A 21,555-nucleotide genomic window follows, 5' to 3' on the forward strand; every position below is an offset into this window, starting at 1 on the left:
CTAATTTGTCATTTTTATGGCTGAGTAGTACTCCATTTTATATTTTTTTAAAAACCCACATTTTCTTTATCCAGTCTCCAGTTGATGGGCATTTGGAGTGCTTCCAAGTTTTAGCTATCACAAATTGTGTTGCTATGAACATGGGTGAACATATATCACTGAGGTATGATTCTTTTAATTCTTTGGAGAAGATACCCAGCAGAGGAATAGCTGGATCAAATGGTACTGCCAGTCCTAGTTCTTTGAGGTATCTCCATACTGATTTCCACAGTGGTTGCACAAGTCTACACTCCCACCAGCAGTGGAGCAGGGTTCCTCTTTCTCCACAGCCCCACCAGCATTTGTTATTGGTTGATTTCTTGGTAGCAGCCATTCTTTCTGGGGTGAAGTGGAATCTCAGAATTCTTTGCATTTGCATCTCTCGAATGATCAGTGATGTTGAACATTTTTTCATATGTTTATTTGCTATTTCTACTTCTTTGTGTGAGAAATGTCTGTTCATTTCAGATGCCCATTTTTGGATTGGGTATTTAAATTTGGGAGGTCTGATTTTTTTTAAGTTCTTTATAGATTCGAGATAGTAGACTTTTGTCTGAGGAACAGCAGGTAAAGATTTTTTCCCACATTGTGGGTTGTCTCTTCACACTGTTGGTGCTTTCTCTTGCTGTGCAGAAGCTTCTTAGTAAGAAGATATCCTACTTGTTGATTGTGCTAGTTCACAAGCAACTGAGGTTTTGTTCATAAAATCTTTTCCTACACCAATGTCTTCAAGAGTTCTACCTAAGCTCTGTTCCAGCCGATTCAGCATTTCTATTTTAATATTTAGATCCTTAATCCATTTTGATTTTAGTTGAGTGCATGGTGAGAGATATAGGTCTAGTTTTAATCTTTGGCAAGTTGAAACCCAAAGAGGCTATCTTTCCTCCAGTGAGGATGTTTGGCTCCTTTATCGAAGATGAGATGGCTGAGTGTGTCTGGCGTTGTTTCTGCATCTTCTAATCTGTTCCACTGGTCCTCAGGTCTGTTTCTCTGCCAATACCATGCTGTTTTGTCACATTAGCTTTGTAGTATAGTTTCAAGTTGGGGATTGTGATACCCCCTGCCATGTCTCTATTACCTAGAATTGCTTTTGCTATTCTGGGTCTCTTCTTGTTCCAAATGAATTTTTGGATTGTTTTCTCAAGGTCCATGAAGTATGCTGCTGGGATCTCAATTGGAATTGCATCGAATCTATATAGCAGTTTTGGAAGTATGGCCATTTTCACTGTGTTGATCCTTCCTACCCAGGAGCAGGGGATGTCTTTCCATTTTCTGATATCATCTTCAATCTCTCTTTTCAGAGTGCTATAGTTTTCAGAGAAGAAGTCTTTGATTTCTTTCTTTAGGTTGATTCCTAGGTATTTCAGTTTTTTGGATGGTATTGTGAAAGGAATTATTTGCCCTATTTCTGTCTCAGTGAGTCTATTGTTCATTTAGAGGAAAGCTATTGATTTTTATGTGTTGACCTTGTATCCAGCTACTCTACTGAATTTGGTTATTAAGTCTAGAAGACTTTTGGTGGAGTTCTTGGGGTCCTCTGTACAGAAGATCATGTCATCTGAAAATAATGACAATTTAACTTCTTCATTTCCTATCTTTATTCCTTTTATTTCTTTCTGTTGTCTAATTGACATGGCTAATGTTTCCAAAACTATTTTGAACAAGAGTAGTGATAGTGGACATCCTTGTCTTGCTTCTGATTTTAGTGTGAAAGATTTCAGGTTTTGACCATTTAGTATGATATTGGCTGTTGGTTTTTCACAGATGGATTTTATCAGTTTGAGGTAGAGACCATCTATTCCAATTTTTTGTAGGGTTTTTATCAAAAATGCACGTTGGATTTTGTCAACTGCTTTTTCTGCATCTACTGAGATGATCATATGGTTTTTGTCCTTGGCTCTATTGATATAGTGTATTACATTGATTGATTTGCATGTGTTGAACCAACCTCCATCCCTGGCATGAATCCCACTTGGTCAGGGTGTATGATCTTATTGATGATCTCTTCTGCATTCTATTTGCCAGGATTTTTGCATCTATGTTCATTTGTGAGACTGGCCTATAGTTCTCATTTTTGGTTGGGTCTTTCCTGCTTTGGGGATAAAGGTGATGCTTGCTTCCAGGAATGAATTCAGGCGCATTGCTTCCCTTTCAATTTCACTGAAGAGTTTAAACAGTAATGGCAGCAGTTCCTCTCTAAATGTCTTATAGAATTCAGCGGTGAAGCCATCAGGACCCGGGATTTTCTTGGTTGGTAAGTTTTTAATGACATTTTCAATTTCACTGATTGATATTAGGTTGCTTAGAATTTTTAGGTCTTCTTCGTTCAACTTTGGTAATTCATATGTATCTAGGAATCTGTCCATTTCTTCTGTGTTTTCCATCTTATTGGCGTATAGGTTATCAAAGTAGGTGTTGATGATCTTCTGGATTTCTGCTGGGTCTGTCGTAATTTCACCCTTTTCATTCCTAATTGCATGGATTTAGGCCTTTTCTTTCCTTTTTCTGATAAGGTTGGCTAAGGGTTTGTCAGTTTTGTTGATTCTTTTGAAGAACCAACTCTTGGCTTCATTGATTTTTTGTATCGTTCTCTTAGTCTCCATTGCATTGATTTCTGCTCTGTTCTTTATAATTTCCTCCCTTGTATGAGCTTTGGGGTTGTCCTTCTCTTCTTTTTCTAGAAGCTTGAGGTTCAGCATCAGGTTGTTTAATTGGGCTCATTCTGTTTTCTTAATATGAGTATTCACTTCTATGAATTTCCCTCATAAGACTGCTTTCATTGTGTCCCATAGATTCTGATATGTTGTATTGTCATTGTCATTTAATTGAAGGAACTATCTGATTTCTTCTTTAATTTCCTCTGTGACCCATAGGTTATTCAGAAGTGTGCTGTTCAATTTCCATGTGTTTATGAAATTCTTGCCACTTATTTTGCTATTGATCTCCAATTTCATCGCACTATGGTCTGATAATATACAGAGGATAACTTCAGTTCCTTTGCACATACTTAGACAAGTTCTATGAGTGAGTATGTGGTCTATTTTGGAAAATGACCCATGTGCAGCTGAAAAGAATGTGTATTCTGATTTTGTGGGGTGGAAGACTCTGTAAACATCTTTTAAGTTCATTTGTTCAAGAGTTCAATTGAGTTCTAGTATTTTACTTTTTTTGTCTAGTTGATCTATCTATTTGTGACAGTGGGGTATTGAGGTCCCCCACTACTATTGTATCAGTGCATATATGACTTTTCTTATCCGTTAGTATTTGCTTTATATAGTTGGGCGCAGTAGCGTTTGGTGCATAGATATTTATGATTGTCATCTCTTCCTCTTGGATTGTTCACTTTACAAGGATGTAGTGTCCTTCTTTGTCTCTCTTAATCAGTGCTGGTTTGAAATCCACTTGATTTGCAAAGAGGAGATAGCTACTCCTACTTTTTTGGGGGTTCCTGTTGCATGGAGAATTGATTTCCACCCTTTAACTTTCAGTCTATGAGTTTCATTTTGAATTACATGTGTTTCTTGTGTGCAACATATTGTTGGATTTTGCTTCTTGACCCATTCTGCCAGTCTATTTCTTTTGATTGGTGAATTGAGACCATTAAAGTTGATGGTTATAACTGAAACGTATTGACTTATCCTTGTCATGACTTTTTCTTTTTGTTGGGTTCTCCCCCTTTACATTTAATTTCTTGCCATGCCAGATGGCTTCATTCTGCTTTGCTTCCTGGGGTTGTGATCCTCATTGTCTATTGTTAGGATATTGTGTAAAAGTTTTTGGAGTGCTGCTTTGGTATTCATGAAGTTCCTAAGGTGCTCTTTGTCATGAAAGTATCTTATTTCTCCATCAATGTTGAAAGATAGTTTTCCAGGGTACATCAATCTGGGTTAGAGGCTGTTTTCCTTTAGGGCTTGGAATACATCTCTCCAAGCTCTTCTTGCCTTGAGGGTTTGCATTGAAAAGTCTGCTGTGATTCTGATGGGCTTTCCTTTGTATCTGATTTGTTTCTTTCCTCTAACTGCTTGTAGAACTTTGTTTTTCTGTTGGGTTTCTGGAATCTTGACTATTATATGCCTATATGTAGATTTTTTTTTTTGATCAAGGCTATTTGGAATCCTATATGCCTCCCTTATCTGTATGTCAAGTTCTTTTTCCCTGCTTGGGAAGTTTTCTGCCATTACTTCTGTGAACAGTTTTTTTTATGTCATCTGCACTCTCTTCTGTTTCTTTGTTGATTCCAATCAGTCTTATGTTATTCTTCTTTGCATCATCTAACAGCTACTGGATTGATTTCTCATGGTCCCTTACAATTCTGAAGCAATTTTTTCTTTTCCTGGTCACTAATTGCAATCTTATCTTCTATAACTTAAATTCTGTCCTCACATTGGCTCATTCTGCTGTGTAGACTTTCAGTGGCATTTTTAATCTCCTGAAAATCTGTTTGCATCTGTTTTTTGGATTCTATTTGTTTCCTATGTTGAGATTCTGTCATGTTCCTCAGGTCCTCTCTAGATTTATCAATCATGTCTTGCTGTATGAGCACAATACCTGCTGTTATGTGAGAAATTATTTCTGATTTCATTTTTTCCAGATCCTCTTTTGTTGCCAGTTGAAGGAGTCCAGGTGGTTGAGTATTAGAGTGTTCCATCTCATTTCCCTTTGGAGTTGCCGTAGGTGATCTGGAAGTCTGGTTTTGAGACTTATTTACATGTCTTCACATTCTGACAGGGGAAGGAGGTGCTGTTGGTGCCCACATGACTAATCTCCTCTATGCTGGAAGCAGTGGAACGTCAGCCCAGAAACCCCTTCCTCTGGGCTGGGAGTGGTGGAATGGCAGCCAGGAGGCCCCTTCCTCTGTGCTGGGCATGGTGGAATGGAGGCCCAGAAGCCCCTTCCTCTGGGCTGGGAGTGGTAGAACAGCAGCCAGGAGGCCCCTTCCTCTGCACTGGGAGCAGTGGTATGGTGGCCTGGAGGCCCCTACCTCTGCACTGGGAGCAGTGGAATCTGACACCAAAAATATTAAACACTTCAAATTCACGTATATATTTTTGTGATGTGTTATATGGTGGTAAAATTTGTTTCCAGGCAGTTATTTTAAAAGCTATATATTATGTATTGTGTATATACATATACATATGTGTACAAATGCATATGTTCATTGAGATTTATTTGTCCATTTACTTACACACAATTGATTTACTACTACTCCCCATGTTTTTCATGTTCTTTGTTGATCCACCATTTTCTTTAAGCTTTGGTTAAATAAATTTGCTTTCATGAATGAGGCACACTGTCATCAGACTGTCTTTCCCCTGTGCCTGTGGAGGTGCCACTTGTGTCTTCACTGGTGCTGCAGTGAAGAAAACCTGGAGCCCTGCCTGAGAGTCCTTCACTGATGATGCACACTAACATGCTCCTTTGTTGCCCTAGGCTTTCCAGCGACAGGTACACGAGACTCTGACACAGCTGGAGCTCATCAACAAACAGTACCGCCGCCTGGCCCGAGAGAACCGCACCGACTCGGCATGCAGCCTCAAACAGATGGTTCACGAAGGCAACCAGAGATGGGACAACCTGCAAAAGCGAGTCACCTCCATCTTACGCAGACTTAAGGTCTGAATTATGCTCATCCATCACTTAGAGCCCAGCAGAGGATGGGACTGGGCTATGGGAGAGCAATCTTGAGACGTGGTATCAGTGAAGGTGTGAGGTCAGGTGGAGGAGGGATAGGGGTGAGATGGCTGTGGAGAAAATGACTTTTCTGAAGGACCCTGGAATAGGCTGGGCCACCTCAGTGTGTTGATGTGGACTTTTTAATTTCTGTTATCTCCCTCTCGAACCCAGCATTTTATTAGCCAACGCGAGGAGTTTGAAACTGCACGGGATAGCATTCTGGTCTGGCTGACAGAGATGGATCTGCAGCTCACTAATATTGAACATTTTTCTGAGTGTGATGTTCAAGCTAAAATAAAACAACTTAAGGTAATGGATTAATTATGTTTCATATTATCAATATGAAGAAAGTCGAAAAAGTTCTTGACAAAAAAAAACCCCAGGAAATATATAAGACAAAAAAGAACCCTAACTAGAGACAACCCGGTTACCATAATGTATATACTTTTAAATAGTAACTCTTGCCCAGGGTGTTAGGAATTTCTTTTGTTACTGTGTTTCTCCTGGTTTGTTTCTAGAACCTACAAATAGATCATACAAATGGCAAGTTCTAGAACAAAACAACCTTCTTATATTGAGATTTCATTCTGCATCTCCTACAGCCATAGATATCAAGTTAATTTTAACACCTTTTATATTTTTCACCAAAGAAATCATAGTGGCTAGCTATAAATGTGAATATGTTAGATAGAAGGATTTCCTAAATAGATGTTTAATAAGTTGAAAACATTTACATAGCAGCTTATGAAATTTTCTTCCCCCTACAGATGGATTTGGTTTTTGGTTTTGGTTTTGGTTTTGATTTTTGTTACTGGGAATTGAACCCAGACCATTGTACATGCTAAATACATCCCTACCATTAAATTAAACTCCCCTGCCCTGATAGATGAATTTTTTGAAGCATATTAATTATGATCATAAGCTCTTGCTTATTATAATAAAAATAAGAAAGTTACTCTTACTCTATTAAGATGAAAGAAATCATAAGATAGAAAACCCTGCTATTCTACCCAGTGCTTCCTCCCTCTTCCTCTCCCTCCTCCTCCATACAACTCCTACAAGTCAGTTCTTCAACAGGAAATTTCTACCCAGTGATAGTTGAATATTTTTTCCTATGGGACACTGGTAGAATCATGGATGTCAATACTACCCTCCATTCATCCCTGGCAGTCTTTTTCATCACTGGACAATTTCAACCCTTCCATAGTTTATTCTCACATTGTATTAAAATTTATCACTTGAAACTTGTCCCTAAGGATATAACTCTTTCCACCTGTATGGAGTGAGTCTAAATAATCTCAGATTTCCTTCCTTTAACATCATTATCACTTTATGCTTTAATGCTTAAGCCCCAAACCAGAAGAATCATCTGAGAAGAATCTGTGGCTTTGTCATTTGAATGGTTTCCCTTAGTCTGGTTTGATGTATAATTTATATCATGATAAATCAGAATGTTTAGATCATGCCCTTGTCTTTAGCAGGAATCACCAGTCCTACTAACTTGATGACATGTTTGAATAATTTTCCATTATTCTCTACCCTCACTGACTCCTGGTAAATCTTACACCAAAGGATCTTTTCTGATCATAGAATATTAATGTTTCCATTTCTAACTCCTGTTTTTGCTTGCAATTGTATGTTTTACTTTAGCAAGTAATAGCCTCTTGGCTTGTCACTGTAAAGATAAATCACATATCCTCTACACAGTGGTGGCGAACCTATGGCACAAGTGTTGCAGCAGGCACGTAGACCCCCTCTGTTGGCATGCAAGCCAAGTTGCCCCAGAAGCCAAGCTTCGGATAACAGTTGTTTTCTCTAAATTAAATCTCAGTATTCAGGTTTAATTGCAGTGTTGGCACTTTGTGATAGATAAGTGGTTTTGGGTTGCAGTTTGGGAACTCAGTCTCCAAAAGGTTCACCATCACTGCCCTATACTGTTTTTCTAATATAATGAGACATATGTACCTTATAATTATTTTGTGTCAAGGAGAATAATGACAAAGTCAGCAGGGATTTGTGCTCCCTAGGCCTTCCAGCAAGAAATTTCCCTGAATCACAATAAGATTGAGCAGATCATCGCACAGGGGGAGCAGCTGATAGAGAAGAGCGAGCCCCTGGATGCGGCCGTCATCGAGGAGGAGCTGGATGAACTCCGCCGCTATTGCCAGGAGGTCTTCGGGCGCGTGGAGAGATATCATAAGAAACTGATCCGCCTGCCTGTGTGTAATGTTAATACTTTTTGATATCATAAAATCCAGAGAGAAATAGTCATGTGGGCATAGATAGCATAGTAACGTGAGTAAGAGCCCAGACCGCAGAGCCAGACTCCTGAGTTCAACCCTGGCTTTGAAACAAGTTGGCTGCCTCACATTGGCCAAGTTCCTCACCTTTCTTGCTCAGAGTTCTCAACTGTGCAACAGCCTTACTCACAGTAGTAACTGCCTGATAGAAAGGATTGGGCTTTTTGCCTGTTTTGTCATATTAGTATATGTTTATGATACATGATAATTACATTCATCTTGGGGAATTGGTACACAGCCTATCTCAGTAATCCTTTTTACTTTCCCTTCTCCTATCTGCCTCCATCCCAAGATCCCCTCCCTTTCCATCTCCACAAAGCTTCCCTGCCTGTTTCCTATCAACTGTCCTTTATTTTACTCTATTTATATTGTGAGTTTCTCATATGAGAGAAACCATGAGACATTTAACCACAAGACCATAATACTAAGTGAAATAAACAGACACAGAAGGTTAAATATCAGAAAGATTGTTTTGATTATTAGATGAGTTAGTATACATAAAGACTTGAGAAGAGTATTTACCATCTATCTGCTGTGGCACATAGAGAAGCTTCTAGAAGAAATAGGGAGATGGTGTGAGCAATATAAGCAGTTACTCACCTGATGAGGTTATGTTAGGCTCATTTTTCTTCCATTTTGCCACCATAATCACATCTCATTTGTATATATGTTATTAGGATATTTGGAATCTTCTATGATTAAATATATTTTACATCTGGGATTAAAGGGGGCAGGCAAAAGTTTTGCCAGTAATTTTTGTTCCTGATATGTGTCCTTGTATGCCTGTTGTGTTGAATACATGATACTAGGTTCCCTTTATTTATACTCTTATTTAATCATCTGTCAATTCTTTAAAATAGGTCTTAATAGTATTCCCATTTTACTAGTGATAAAACTGAGACTTATAGATGAATGTATAAGACATTTCTAAAGTGATCAGAGATTCTGATGTATTTGTTGGTTGGAAGTTTAAAGTTACTGCGTGTTGTAGACAAGTGGTAGATCACCTGACTGATGGTAGCTCAGCTCAAGTGATCTGCTGAGGTAGCACCTGTCAGGGTGAGGGCCTGTGCCCTGCAGTAATGGAGTTGGCCTGACTTCCCTTCTAGCTACCGGATGATGAGCACGACCTTTCTGACCGGGAGCTGGAGCTCGATGACTCTGCAGCCCTCTCAGACCTGCACTGGCAGGACCCGTCTGTGGACGGTGTGCTCTCCCCGCAGCCTTCCTCCAACCCCTCCCTCTCACTCCCCCAGCCCCTGCGCAGTGAGCGGTCGGGAAGGGACACCCCGGCCAGTGTGGACTCCATCCCCCTGGAGTGGGATCATGACTATGACCTCAGTCGTGACCTGGAGTCCGCAGTGTCTAGGACTTTGCCATCCGAAGATGAAGAGGGCCGGGAAGAGAAGGATTTCTACCTCAGGGGAGCCATGGGTTTATCAGGTAGGGAAGAGCCTTTCCTCTATGCCAGCTTGGAGGAAAACAATCAGGAGTTACTGCTGTGCTGGAAACATATTGGCTAAGCAGATTCACCTTCTGTGAAACACTTGATACTGTGACAATGCTGAACATGTGACATGGAAACGTAACCATGGGGCAGCTCACCAGGACTGGGAGGAGGCTCCAGGGGAGATCTGAGAACAGAAGCACAAGTGGCAGTTGCTAGGTGGATGAGGCAATGTTCAGGAGAAGAGAGGGGAGTACCATCCATTTCTGTGCTTATTAGCCTTAGTGCTTTTGATGAGCTGAAGTTTGGCCAGAATGACAAGATCATAGGTTGAGTGGCATGAAGTAGACAAAGAGAAGACTGGAAGGGCAAGGAAGGATGGTCACAAAATGACCCATTCACCACAATAAGGAGTTTGGCTCTCATTCTGAAGGTAATAGGAGCCACAGTATGATCTAAGGTGGGAGGTGATGTGATCAAGTGCACATTTTTATACTGTTGCAGTCTAGACACTGCAAGAGAAGAGTATATAGGGCAGAAGGGAATGGAAATGGAAACGTTTCATAATCCAGGGTAGAGAGAGGATGGTGGCCTGAAGTAAAGAACCAGCACTGGGCTGAGAGAATATGGAAGTGGTGAGGAATCATGAGAAGAAGACTCTTCCATAATAAATGATTGAATTGAGATAGAGACACCTCTTGGTGGCAGATACGTGTGTTTCTAGGTCCTGATGACCACAAGAGGGAGGCAAGGCAGTAAGACACAGGCAATGCTGAGTACAGGTAGGCTGAGCGTGATTTTGAGATACTTGTAGAATTTCCAAATGCAAAAGTCCAGGAGTAGATATGTGAGTCTGTAGTCAGGACCTAGAACTAGATTAGGTAGTTATCCATGTATAAATGACAATTGTCCCTCAGTGAAAGGAGGGAAGCATACAGGAAAGGTGTATAAGGGAAACAAGGACAAAATTTCAAGCAACAAGTATTCTAAAGGGATGGACGAGGAAGAAGATCACTGAATGGAAGGTGAGCAAACGTGGAATAAATGATTGGAGGCTGATGTTTGGCACTTATAAATGTATCTCATATTTTCCCTAAAACATCAGCTATGGCTAGTTCTGTTTTTTTCTGATAATACCAATCTGGATTTCCAAGCTTATGACATTATTCCAAAACTAAAATGATTTCTTGCATTTCTATTTCATTGACACCAAAGAGTTAGTTAGGAATATGGCATCATAACAATTGCTTTCCAGTATGCAACCATCATCCACATGGCCAGTTAAGCACTAAATATGACTACAAATTGTGATGGGCCGAAAGAAGAAAAGGATAACACATATCCACTGATTTGAAAGACTTGGTACAAAGAAAGAATGTGAAATATTAATATTTATGTTGATAACATTATAATTTGGATATATTGGTTTAGTAAAATTCAGCATTAAAATTAATTTCATCTTATCACTCTTCTAATATGGCTATTAAATATTTAAAATTACATATGTTATTCATAGAAATACATAGGGCAATGCTACCCTAGAATCTAGGTTGAAGTCCCTTTTCTGTGACTTCCTAGCTTTTTAAATTTGAATAAATAACTTCATTTCCCTGGGTGTCAGTTTTCTTCTCTATAAAATGTGAATAATACTGCCAGGGACCTGTTGAGTTTCTGTGAGGTTGATGAGTACTCAAAACACTTTCGGTGAATGTGAATTCCTAGTAGGATGCATTTCCAGAAGCCTTTGGTAAGCATGCGCACACTCTCCTGTGTGCCCCGGAGCCATCTGTCTAAAATGACTAATTTCCTTTTATTCCCTAGGAAAGTTATTTTCCTGCCACAAGAGAATTAAGGTTTCCAGCATTTAGTTGTCAACTTAGACTGTGCTCTTTTTGCAGATGTAGTGATCCCTGAAAGCCTTGAGGCCTATGTAAAACTCACAGAAAATGCCATCAGAAATACCTCTGGTAGGCATGGAAAGCCGGCAAGCCCATCCCCAGCCTGTAGCAACCCCCCTCTCTCAGCACAACCGCTGTATCGCTCATGGCTTTGGGGCTCATGCATGCTAAGGCATAAACCTTCCTCTCTTCCTGCTGTACTATATGAAAGCAGCTGGTTGGTCCACATGCAAATTAAGATTTAAATAATCAAACAAAATGAAGTAACTTCTCCACCTGTCAAGTGGTAATCAGTCTCCTTAAGTATAGACCTCTGGCACCCATTAACAGCAGACAGGGAAAAGCCAGTGCCCGGCAGGTATGTTCTTGTTGGTGAGTGGGCCAGTTCTGGGGGTTTACCACCTGCCTCTGGATGGATGAGTGACCTGGGGATGCTCTACGATGCATCCACCTCATCTCAGAGGTCATATGTAAGACAGAGTGCAAGACAAGATCCAAAAATACCATGTATAGTTTTTGTTGAAGAACTGAGAATTGAACACAGGGCCTTCACGCCAAACTACACCCTGAGCCCTGTTTATTTCCTTTGCTTTGAGACAGGATCTCACTAAGTTGCACAAGTGAGACTTAAACTTAAGATTCTCCCGCCCCACTCTCCCAAAGTTCTGGGATTACAGGTGTGTGCCACCATGCTCACCTAAAAGATATCATTTTAGTTTAAGAAGTCTTATCTCAGAAAATAATTGGAAATGAAAAATGCGTTCTACTCTATTTTGATCTTAGATTTCCCTTTAAGGACAGAACTATTCCTGAAACAAGAAGAATTAAAGAAAAATGGAAAGCAGTTTTGCTTAGTGTTGCATGAAACAAACTGTAGTTTAGGATCAGTGGGTTGGGGAAGGGTGAGGAGCACAGCAATATGACACTGACTTGTGGGCTAGTGTACACGCCTGTTTCTGAAGATAAGCCAAGGACCCAAAATGAGGGAGCATCACCGACAGGTGATTTTCCAAGCAAGACCTAGTAAGAGAGCCCTTATGTGTATACACAGAAGGCCTTTCTTCAGAAGTAAATAAATGAATTCAATAAAGCTTACTTACTAATATTTGTCCTGCCTTCACCCTGGGCTAACTCCATTTTGACACACACACACATACACACACACAGCCTGTAATTTTGCCACTCAAAAAGCAGAATGAGCCAGAATGTAGGCCAAGAGGAAGTGCCTACCTGGATGGAAGTATTGATATCTTAGCTTTCTTGTGTATTTTTTCGGACTAGATAAAAGCAAGTCTCTGCTAGTTTGATCTCTCCAGGTGCGTCTATTCTGAGCTAGTCTTTTGTTGGTTAACTTGAATTCATGCCCTAAGTGAATGACACAGTAATCAGATCTTCAACTCCCAAGGTGCACAAAGACAAATTAGAGTTGTCTCTTCCTCTGCTTGTTATATAACTGCAGAAGGAGCCTGAGAAGCCACTACCTCCTAGTTCCTGAGGAGCAGCAGATATCATTTCAGATTTTTTTAAATGCCTGCCATTATTTACAACATTCAGATGACCAGTGTAGGGCTGGAGGAGGGAGGGGGACTCCAGGCTGCTCGGAACCAACTTCAGAGCCCTTTGCACTACCCACTCTGCAGGGACTCTTAGGAAGCTTGCTCACTGGTATAACCTCCTACAAGTCTAACCCTCTAGCACATAGTACTAAATTTGCTTTTTTATTACCCACACACTTGCCCTTTCCATGATGCCACAACTGAAAATTTCTGAAATTCTTGAATGTCAATCTTGAAATAACAGTATGAACAGTATGGGCAGTAAAGATTCTTATGGTTGGCACTGCAGGACATCACAGCACCTTGGAGTCACAGATCCAACAACTGGACAAAGCCCTGGATGACAGCCGCTTCCATATGCAGCAAACTGAAAATGTCCTGCGCAGTAAAACTCCCACGGGGCCAGAGCTGGACTCCAGCTACAAAGGCTATGTGAGTCTCCTGAGCAGCCCACACCCAACCTATACCTGGATCACAATTTTGTGATGAAGAACAGTCCATCTGCAGCATGAAGGATTTATGACGTCCCCAAACAGAGCGGTGCCCTTGAACTCAGGGACATGGATGTGCAAAACAAAGCCCTGTTGTTTAAAGTTACCATTTGAGTACAACTGCTCTGTTTCCAGGCCCTGGAGCCCATTGTAATGACCAGTGTGTTCCTTTATTCTAAGCACTTACTGAGATCCATTTATTTGAGTGCAACAAAATGCTTTGGCTTCCAAAAGGTCATTAGGCATTTTTCCAAATTCAACTAATAATTTTTGGCCAAAGCTATCCTTGAAGCGGCAGACTTTGGCTAATAGATTACTAAACATGGACTTTTTTTTAGCTCCCTTCCTAGGTTTTCAATTCACTTATTGACCTTGGAAATATTTTAGAATCCTCTGGGGTTTTGTTTTGCTTTGGTTTAGGTTTTTTGTTTGTTTTGTTTTACTTTGTTTTATTTTGTTTGTTTTGGTTTGGTTTGGTTTTTTGGTTTACGGTGCTGAGGATGGAACCAGAGCCTTGCTCTCTAGGCAAGTACTCTCCCGCTGAGCACTGCCCTGTCCTGTGTTCCTCATTCCAAAGTAAACAAATCTGATGAGAGGGACTGGGGGTAAGACAGCAAAGAGTTATGTATATTACCAATTCTGTTTGAGGAGCTATTAGCTATGTGTGATAGTCTATCAGAACTTTATTCATCCTATTCTAGTCACTGACCCTGGTAAGTTGTCTTCAGAGAAGTTCCTGTATCTGTTTCCTACACATATTTAAGCAAGAGAATTTTAAAGTAAATCTCTTCCCTGTCCAATGTCTTCTTTCACATCCAAATGGATTCTTAGTAAAAGGAAAGAAAAGTTGATCTCCCATGGTCTAATCATAATTTATAGGTACTTTTTTTTTGAAGTCAGGGAAGAGAGCTATTCTAGCTATATATGTTGACATTAATATTTTCATGATTACTTCTAGAGGTTATTGTAAAGCCTCTTTTTAAAATTTTAGTATAATTTTAATATAATTTAATGATGACCATGCTTACAGCATTGAGATTATACTAAACCTTCATCAAAAGTCATCAAAGTAACTCAGTAACATTGTGATCTATTGAAGGGTTTGAGAGATAATACAATGCATGGTCCACATGCAGAAATGCCTTAAAATGATTTATTCTTTTATCTTGGAATTCTGCAGAAGATATTAGAAATGGATTTGTAAGTTTTTTTCCCTTGATACCTAGTATACCTTGTTTAAATTTCCTCCTAAAACAGCTGGCATTAGTATTGCTTTATGCTTTTAAGTAGTTCAATGCAGAAATGTTCCCGTGAGATCTGTGGTAATAGTAATGTTTCCACATTTCAATTTAAGAAAGAGGAAGAGGGAGCAACTTGCCAAAAATTAAATATTGCCTTACCGGCTGAAGGCTCTGAGATTTCCATCCTAGACTGGTTTAATCTGTTTTGATTTGTGAATTTAAAGGAAGTTTTGAGGGCTTCCCATGCCAGCCCTGTATGCAAAGTATAACTTCAAGGCTTTGCTCTTTGTGTTTGTGAATGCACATCACCTGTTGAGAGAGCAGAGCTTATTTTTGGTAGAGTGGCACAGATGGGTACAACACAGCCACCAGTCTGCCAAGCAGCTGCAGAAATGTCCTCCTGGAGGCTCTTGCCCTGTGGGAATTTTGGTGATGGGGGCTGTTTCTCATGTCTAACAGATGAAACTGCTGGCTGAGTGCAGCGGCAGTATAGATTCAGTGAGGAAACTGGAGCACAAGCTGAAGGAGGAAGAGGAGAACTTTCCTGGCTTTGTTAACTTGAACAGTACTGAGACCCAGACCGCTGGTGAGTGCATCATTTGCAGTTGAAGAAAGTAAACTGTAAGATCCTGAAGCACTTTGTCCCACCCAGCTCCCACTGTGCTGCTTCATCTCCTTCTAGGGGGTTCGATCCTGGGACCCTCTTGCCACCATCAAAGAATCTCCCATGACAGAGGAGGGAGGAGGAGCGCATCACAGTGGTCTTTCTTATGTTCCATTTATTTTAATGCACTGTCTCTAGTGAATGGAGTCAGCTTTTTATATGTGTCCATTCAGCATCCTATTGTAGAAAAGAACCAAGAATGGAATAATATCTTCAGCCACATGGCTGCTTATTACTTCATAAAGTTCCTCACAGCTATTTTTAAACTCCATTCTCATTAGAAAAGTGAGTAGGAAAACAAAGCCTCTGTACTCATTTGGCTGTTATTTACACATGACAGCAATAATATCCGGTGGGTTACTGTTCATTCTGTTGTTTTTTTCCCCCATTACTGGGGACTGAACCCAAGGCCTTTACACTAAGCTACATCCCTAACCTCTTTTTGTTTTTGTTTTTGTGTTTAAACATTTTTATTTTGAAGCGGGGTTTTGCTAAGTTTCCCAGGTAAGACTCAAACTTGCTGTCCTCCTGCCTCAGCTTCCCTCTGTGCTGGGATTATAGGTGTTCACCCCTGCACCAAATTCTGTTGCTCTTTAAAGTTAGCCACCAGTGTGTTTTTAAAGCATTTCCCAGCTGGAGAAAACTCTTCACTCTTCTGTGCCTGTCCCTCCAGGTGTGATTGACCGATGGGAGCTCCTCCAGGCCCAGGCCCTGAGCAAGGAGTTGAGGATGAAACAGAACCTGCAGAAATGGCAACAGTTCAACTCAGACTTGAATAACATCTGGGCCTGGCTCGGGGAGACAGAGGAGGAACTGGAACAACTCCAGTGCCTGGAGCTCAGCACAGACATCCAGACGATCGAGCTTCAGATCAAAAAGCTCAAGGTGGCTGACCTTTGCCTGTCCCATAGAGGCCAAAGAGAAAGCTGCCCCGTGTAGCACTTGTTCAGAAACTTCTTGCTTGAAAGGATTTACCTCACAGAGCAGCAGGGAAGGTGTCCAATAAAACAACAAGAATGCGCCTCTCCCACAGCCATCCAAAGTCCAAGTGTGTTCTAAGATGGTTTAGAAGGGCAGGGAGGTAGACCACATTGTAGGGCTCCTTGCCATGTAAATAATCACATGTAATTTAGCAAATTTGCATTTTGTGAAATGATCAGTTAGTTTCATGAAAAGTCCAGGCACCTTGGTGACCTAGCTAATCTCTTTGTAAGATAAATACAAGGATGAGCAGAGTATTGCACATCTCTATTAAAACTGGAAAGAAATCCTTTCAAAGACCATGTCTGTGTGAATTTGTGGGAAACTTGGTCATATCATTTGATCTTCTCATATTAGAAAAACTTCCAAAATATACCTGCCATTTGCCTTTGATTTTGGCCTGTGTGTAGTGTAACACCCCTTCACTCCAGCCCTGGATCTTAACAATCCTTCTTAGCCCAGCTATTGAATTGCACTCATGTGTGGAAACTGGTGAGAACCCATGGACTGAGAGCTGTTTCTGCAAGATGTGCTTAGTATGCTCCTCCTCAGAGTGTAGCTACCCTGGACCTCTGGACTCAGAACTACATGTGCTGCTCCTGTGTTTCTGTGACTTTAGTACATGCTATTTATTTTGCGATGATGTTTTTGTGGCTTGCTTTTGGGGAGTTATTTTGTTTTATTTTAAATTTTCAGAGACAGAAATCAGTCTTTCCCACAGGTATTTCCACAGTTGTATCTTTTAGAAAAGTCTCTGCACCAGCCCCATGAATTTCTGGACAAAGCACTGGGAGGGAGCTACAATTTATAGAATTTGCATAATGCAATGCATTTTTCTGTAGTCTCTCTAAATTAGTTGGGCAGCCTTGCTTTATAACCAAATTCCTTAAAAGTTGCTAACACAAGTGCAGGGCAGAATCTGAGAGCTCAGCAGGATGAGAGCAAGGAAGTAAGACCTTGGAAGTCAGCCCTCACAGTAAGGAAAAGCGGCCCTCCTCTTCTCTGTTCCTGGTCCTTCCTGTCTATGTTCTCTGTGAATGAGTCTGTGGAAGAACCAAGTACTTTCTATAATATCTCTTGATTTGCTGCCTTCATGGTTGAATCTATAGTACAGCATGTTAAGAACCCATTGAAAAGTGAAAATTTAATTCAAGTTGGGAGTGTAACAGAACTAGTGAGAAATTACAAGAAAATGCAGCCTGGGTAAATGTGATTTCCAGGATTTCTTGCCCTATCTGCGGATATTTAAATATTAAAAAATACTCAAAAATGAATACACAGTTATGTGGACACATTCTTGGAATCGAGTTATGGACATTTTGGAAATGCACAAAACGAAAAATCTGTCAATAATTTTGTGAAATCAAACTAAACTGATTAGCTCATGAGATGCCCAACTCATTCTCTTCCCCACACAAGAATGTGGCCTGTGATTAGGCAGTGTCCTTGGCCTGGGGGCCACTGTGCCCACAGATTAAGAACACTGGAGCCCCAGGGCCTGGAATCTGCCTTCTTAAATTCACCACTTCTTACTTATGCACACAAGTTGGCATACCGTTGGTCTGATGAATTAGGATTATTCCATGAGAAAATAAAAGCAGATATTCTGGTGCTTAAAACTATTGGAACCGGGTTTGTGTTGTGCTGTGACTGCTATGTTGGGTTCCACATACCATTCTGTTTGGACTTTTTTATTCTACACCATATTTTTCTTGATCCTTCCCTGTTGTCAAATGTCACCCAGCTGATTTCTTCTCATCACAGCATCACCGCCAGTGATGTGCACCCGCCGTCTCTTACAGAGCCTTCCTCTTAAGGGCAATTTCAATTAATGGACCTTTTCATTTGAGTGGAACACTTTCAAGGGTCTTCAACTACTTTTGAAACAAATGTTTTATCATTATGGCCTTTAATTGTTTCTTTCTCTTTTAGGAGCTCCAGAAAGCTGTGGACCACCGCAAAGCGATCATCCTCTCCATCAACCTCTGCAGCTCTGAGTTCACTCAGGCTGACAGTAAGGAGAGCCGGGACCTACAGGACCGCTTGTCCCAGATGAATGGGCGCTGGGACCGGGTGTGCTCTTTGCTGGAGGACTGGCGGGGTCTGCTCCAGGACGCACTGATGCAATGCCAGGTCAGTGGGGCTTTGGGCAGGTGAAGACTTGGAGCCAAACACTATCGCTGTTATTTGAGGGATACAATTGCTCCCCCAAATGAATATTTGAGTGAGATTAACTATGTTCCTGAGCTTTTCGTTTTACTGGAGAATCTGTACATCTAACCAGAATTCAAAGATTCTATATCTCATCATCTGTCCAGTTTAAAAAAAATACTACTCCCCTCATCTGTCTCAGATACACAGAGCATTTAGGTCCTGGCGAAGAGTTTGGGTCATATTCTAAGCACAATGTGACAATGAGGATTTGAAAGCAGGTACCTAGGCTGTTGTTTCCCCATTACATCCACTCTTACCACAGCACCTTGCCCACAGGGGATCTTCAGTAACTACAAGTTGTGATAAAAATATGCTGTATGTTTAATATTTTAAATTATTGCAGTAAAAGACATATTGCCACTAATCCCCCTAACCCCCATACTTCTCCTTACCTCGAACACACTTATCCCATCACTCTTGACACTTTCTGATACAGTTCTGGAAGTCTTAATTTGTGAGTGTGTGTAGTTGTGCTGTCATGACTACCTTGATGTCCTGAACTGATTAAAAACATTTACAGTGATTTCTGTCAAATAAAAGCATTACAGTGTGACCTTACCCACCTTATTTACTGGATCTGGTACTGTGAGTGAGACTTCTAGATTTTCCCTAAAGTCAAAATGATCATGAAAGGTAAATGTTTGGAATTGATCCGGATATCAGGGCAGTCAGGGCAGCACAGCTAAGGACACTCACAAAAGAGGACTTCTAGAACTGCATCAAAAGGTGGCAAAAACAATGGGATAAGTGTGCTTGAAGTAATAGGAAGTATTCTGGGGCAGATTAGTGACAGTATATCTTTTACTGTAATAATTTTTTAAAATTTCAGTATTCACCACGTTTGATCACACCTCATCAGTGTTGAATAAATGAACAAGTGCAAGAGTGAAGGGGACGTAAGATTGGGCCCAGGGCTTAGAAGATGAGGAAATTTGAATACACAGAGAAAAGACAAGAGGAGGCTCCATTCCTTCCAAACTATCAGCACTACCCTTCTTTTTGAAAATTAAGTATTTTGATACCAACTTCATGTCTAACCACCCCCCCCAAGTAATAAATGAGATGCTTTTAGTAAGAAGATCAACTTGGTCAGATACCTACTACAGCACGAGGGTCTTCTAAGAAAGGAGGCATGTTGTTGGCCACATGTGTTTCCCAATGGTAGCAATTGAAGAATGCAAATGTATTCTGGAAAATTTTATTACCCATGGTTATTTTATGCTTCATCTCTTTTTTGTAGGATTTCCATGAAATGAGCCATGGTTTACTTCTTATGCTGGAGAATATTGACAGGAGGAAAAATGAAATTGTCCCTGTCGATTCTCACCTCGATGCTGAGATCCTCCAGGATCATCACAAGCAGCTGATGGTAAGAATATGGACAGTCTCTAGCTACTTTCAGAGTGGTGCGTAATTTTATACTCTAACCTAAGTCTCTAAGTTAACTCTCATGGTGTTTAGTCATTGTGAAACAAGAGGCAAACAGCCATTGCTTAGTTATATTACTGTAAAGAAGTCCTTATTCTCAATTAGCTTGTGTTTGGTAAGGCAGCTTTTTGGTAAATTGGGCTTATTTTTCACTTAAACTTTATATATTATATCCATGTGCCTAAAGGATATTTGGTAGCTATTAAAGTGGGGACAGTTAAGTCTTTATTAGAGGAATTAAATATACCATCTGAAACATGAAACTTTGCACCAAATTTTCTGAAAGAAAAGCAAAAGGGAAACACAATAAGTTGGCCTATCATCATCACCTGACAACAACAGTGCATACCAGTTCCCAAGAAGCAAGAAACTGCCAAGTGTGGTTGCAGATCTGTAATCCCAGCACACTGGGAGACTAAGGCAGAAGGATCACAAGTTTGACCCCAACCTGAGGAACTTAGTGACTTAGTGAGTCCCTGTTTTAAAATTCAAAAGAAATTATAAAGAGCCAGGTACCCCAGTCCAAAAAAACAAAAGCATGAAACTGTTTCTAGGACTATATTGAAATCAAAATTTACTGCATAGGTTTTTATACAAGGATCTTGGACAATATAAAGTTTGATGGATTTAAGTGATTTTTTTATAGATGATAAGGAAACATATTTGAGTTCCATTAGGGAGAAAATGCTTTGTATTTTGTAGCTTTCTATATTTTTAAAATGTTATGTCTTAACATTTAAGAGTCACTAACCTAAATTATAGAATTGGCTGCTTTTAATTCAGTACCATAAGTGTCTTAGAAGCCAAGAGGAAATAACTATGCAACTGTATTTTTACTCAACTTTGACTTCTGGCATTAAGCTATGAATGATGACTCACGCTACATCTTTTTTTAAAATTCCAACTAGGTATCAGAGCACACTTCGACATACTTGAGTTTTGCTGTATTTGGATGTTAATGTTTTATTTTTCTACTCAACAGATGATCTTATATCTCATTTGCACAGTACTTCACATTTTAAATACACCTTCACATACACTGTCCACAATAGACCTGATGATACTGTGAAACAGGCATCAAATGAGAAAACTGAGATCAGAAAAGTTCAGAGGTCCTTCAGAGTTTTTTTGCATTTGTGTTTATTTTTGTTTTCTGACCGAGATAGGATGAGAACACAGCCCCCAGTTCCCATAACCAGGCTGCAGCACCATTCTGAGTACACACCGCATTCTGGTGCTCAGGTATAATTCTCTACTTTGAGAATATTGTCCATCAGAGATTCTTAGAAAAAAAAATTTCCTCTTCTATACATAGCAAATAAGGCGTGAGCTGTTGGAGTCCCAACTCAAAGTGGCCTCACTGCAAGACATGTCTTGCCAACTCCTGGTCAATGCTGAAGGCACTGACTGTTTAGAAGCCAAAGAAAAAGTTCATGTCATTGGAAACCGGCTCAAACTTCTCCTGAAGGAGGTCAGTCGTCACATCAAAGATCTGGAGAAGTTATTGGACATGTCAAGCAGTCAGCAGGTAAGTCCTCACCAGGCATCACAGTGTCACATTTCTCACAAGAGTGGGAAGCACTGCTTCACCAAAGCCTTCTAATGCAGCACTTTCAGATTGAG

At 40.3% G+C, this 21,555-nt stretch overlaps 1 protein-coding gene across 21 annotated transcripts in view; it reads left to right on the plus strand.

Moving 5' to 3' along the window:
• Positions 1 to 21,555, plus strand: part of Syne1 (spectrin repeat containing nuclear envelope protein 1) — a 473,610-nt gene that overhangs the window by 441,056 nt on the left and 10,999 nt on the right. For 14 of the 21 annotated variants that reach the window (XM_087193553.1, XM_087193567.1, XM_013076686.3 and 11 more), the window contains 11 exons: positions 5,470 to 5,652; positions 5,884 to 6,021; positions 7,740 to 7,931; positions 9,122 to 9,455; positions 11,358 to 11,426; positions 13,203 to 13,345; positions 15,105 to 15,231; positions 15,983 to 16,194; positions 18,223 to 18,423; positions 19,745 to 19,873; positions 21,248 to 21,460. In XM_087193553.1, coding sequence (XP_087049679.1) covers positions 5,470 to 5,652; positions 5,884 to 6,021; positions 7,740 to 7,931; positions 9,122 to 9,455; positions 11,358 to 11,426; positions 13,203 to 13,345; positions 15,105 to 15,231; positions 15,983 to 16,194; positions 18,223 to 18,423; positions 19,745 to 19,873; positions 21,248 to 21,460 — 1,941 coding nt within the window. The remainder of the gene's footprint in view (positions 1 to 5,469; positions 5,653 to 5,883; positions 6,022 to 7,739; positions 7,932 to 9,121; positions 9,456 to 11,357; positions 11,427 to 13,202; positions 13,346 to 15,104; positions 15,232 to 15,982; positions 16,195 to 18,222; positions 18,424 to 19,744; positions 19,874 to 21,247; positions 21,461 to 21,555) is intronic. The other 7 variants (XM_087193559.1, XM_087193568.1, XM_021238017.2 and 4 more) reach the window with 2 other exon arrangements.

This window comes from Heterocephalus glaber, unplaced genomic scaffold, assembly GCF_053883595.1.
Source record: "Heterocephalus glaber isolate CG9 unplaced genomic scaffold, H.glaber_assembly_v1.0 deba00001593, whole genome shotgun sequence".
Lineage (NCBI taxonomy): Eukaryota > Metazoa > Chordata > Mammalia > Rodentia > Bathyergidae > Heterocephalus > Heterocephalus glaber.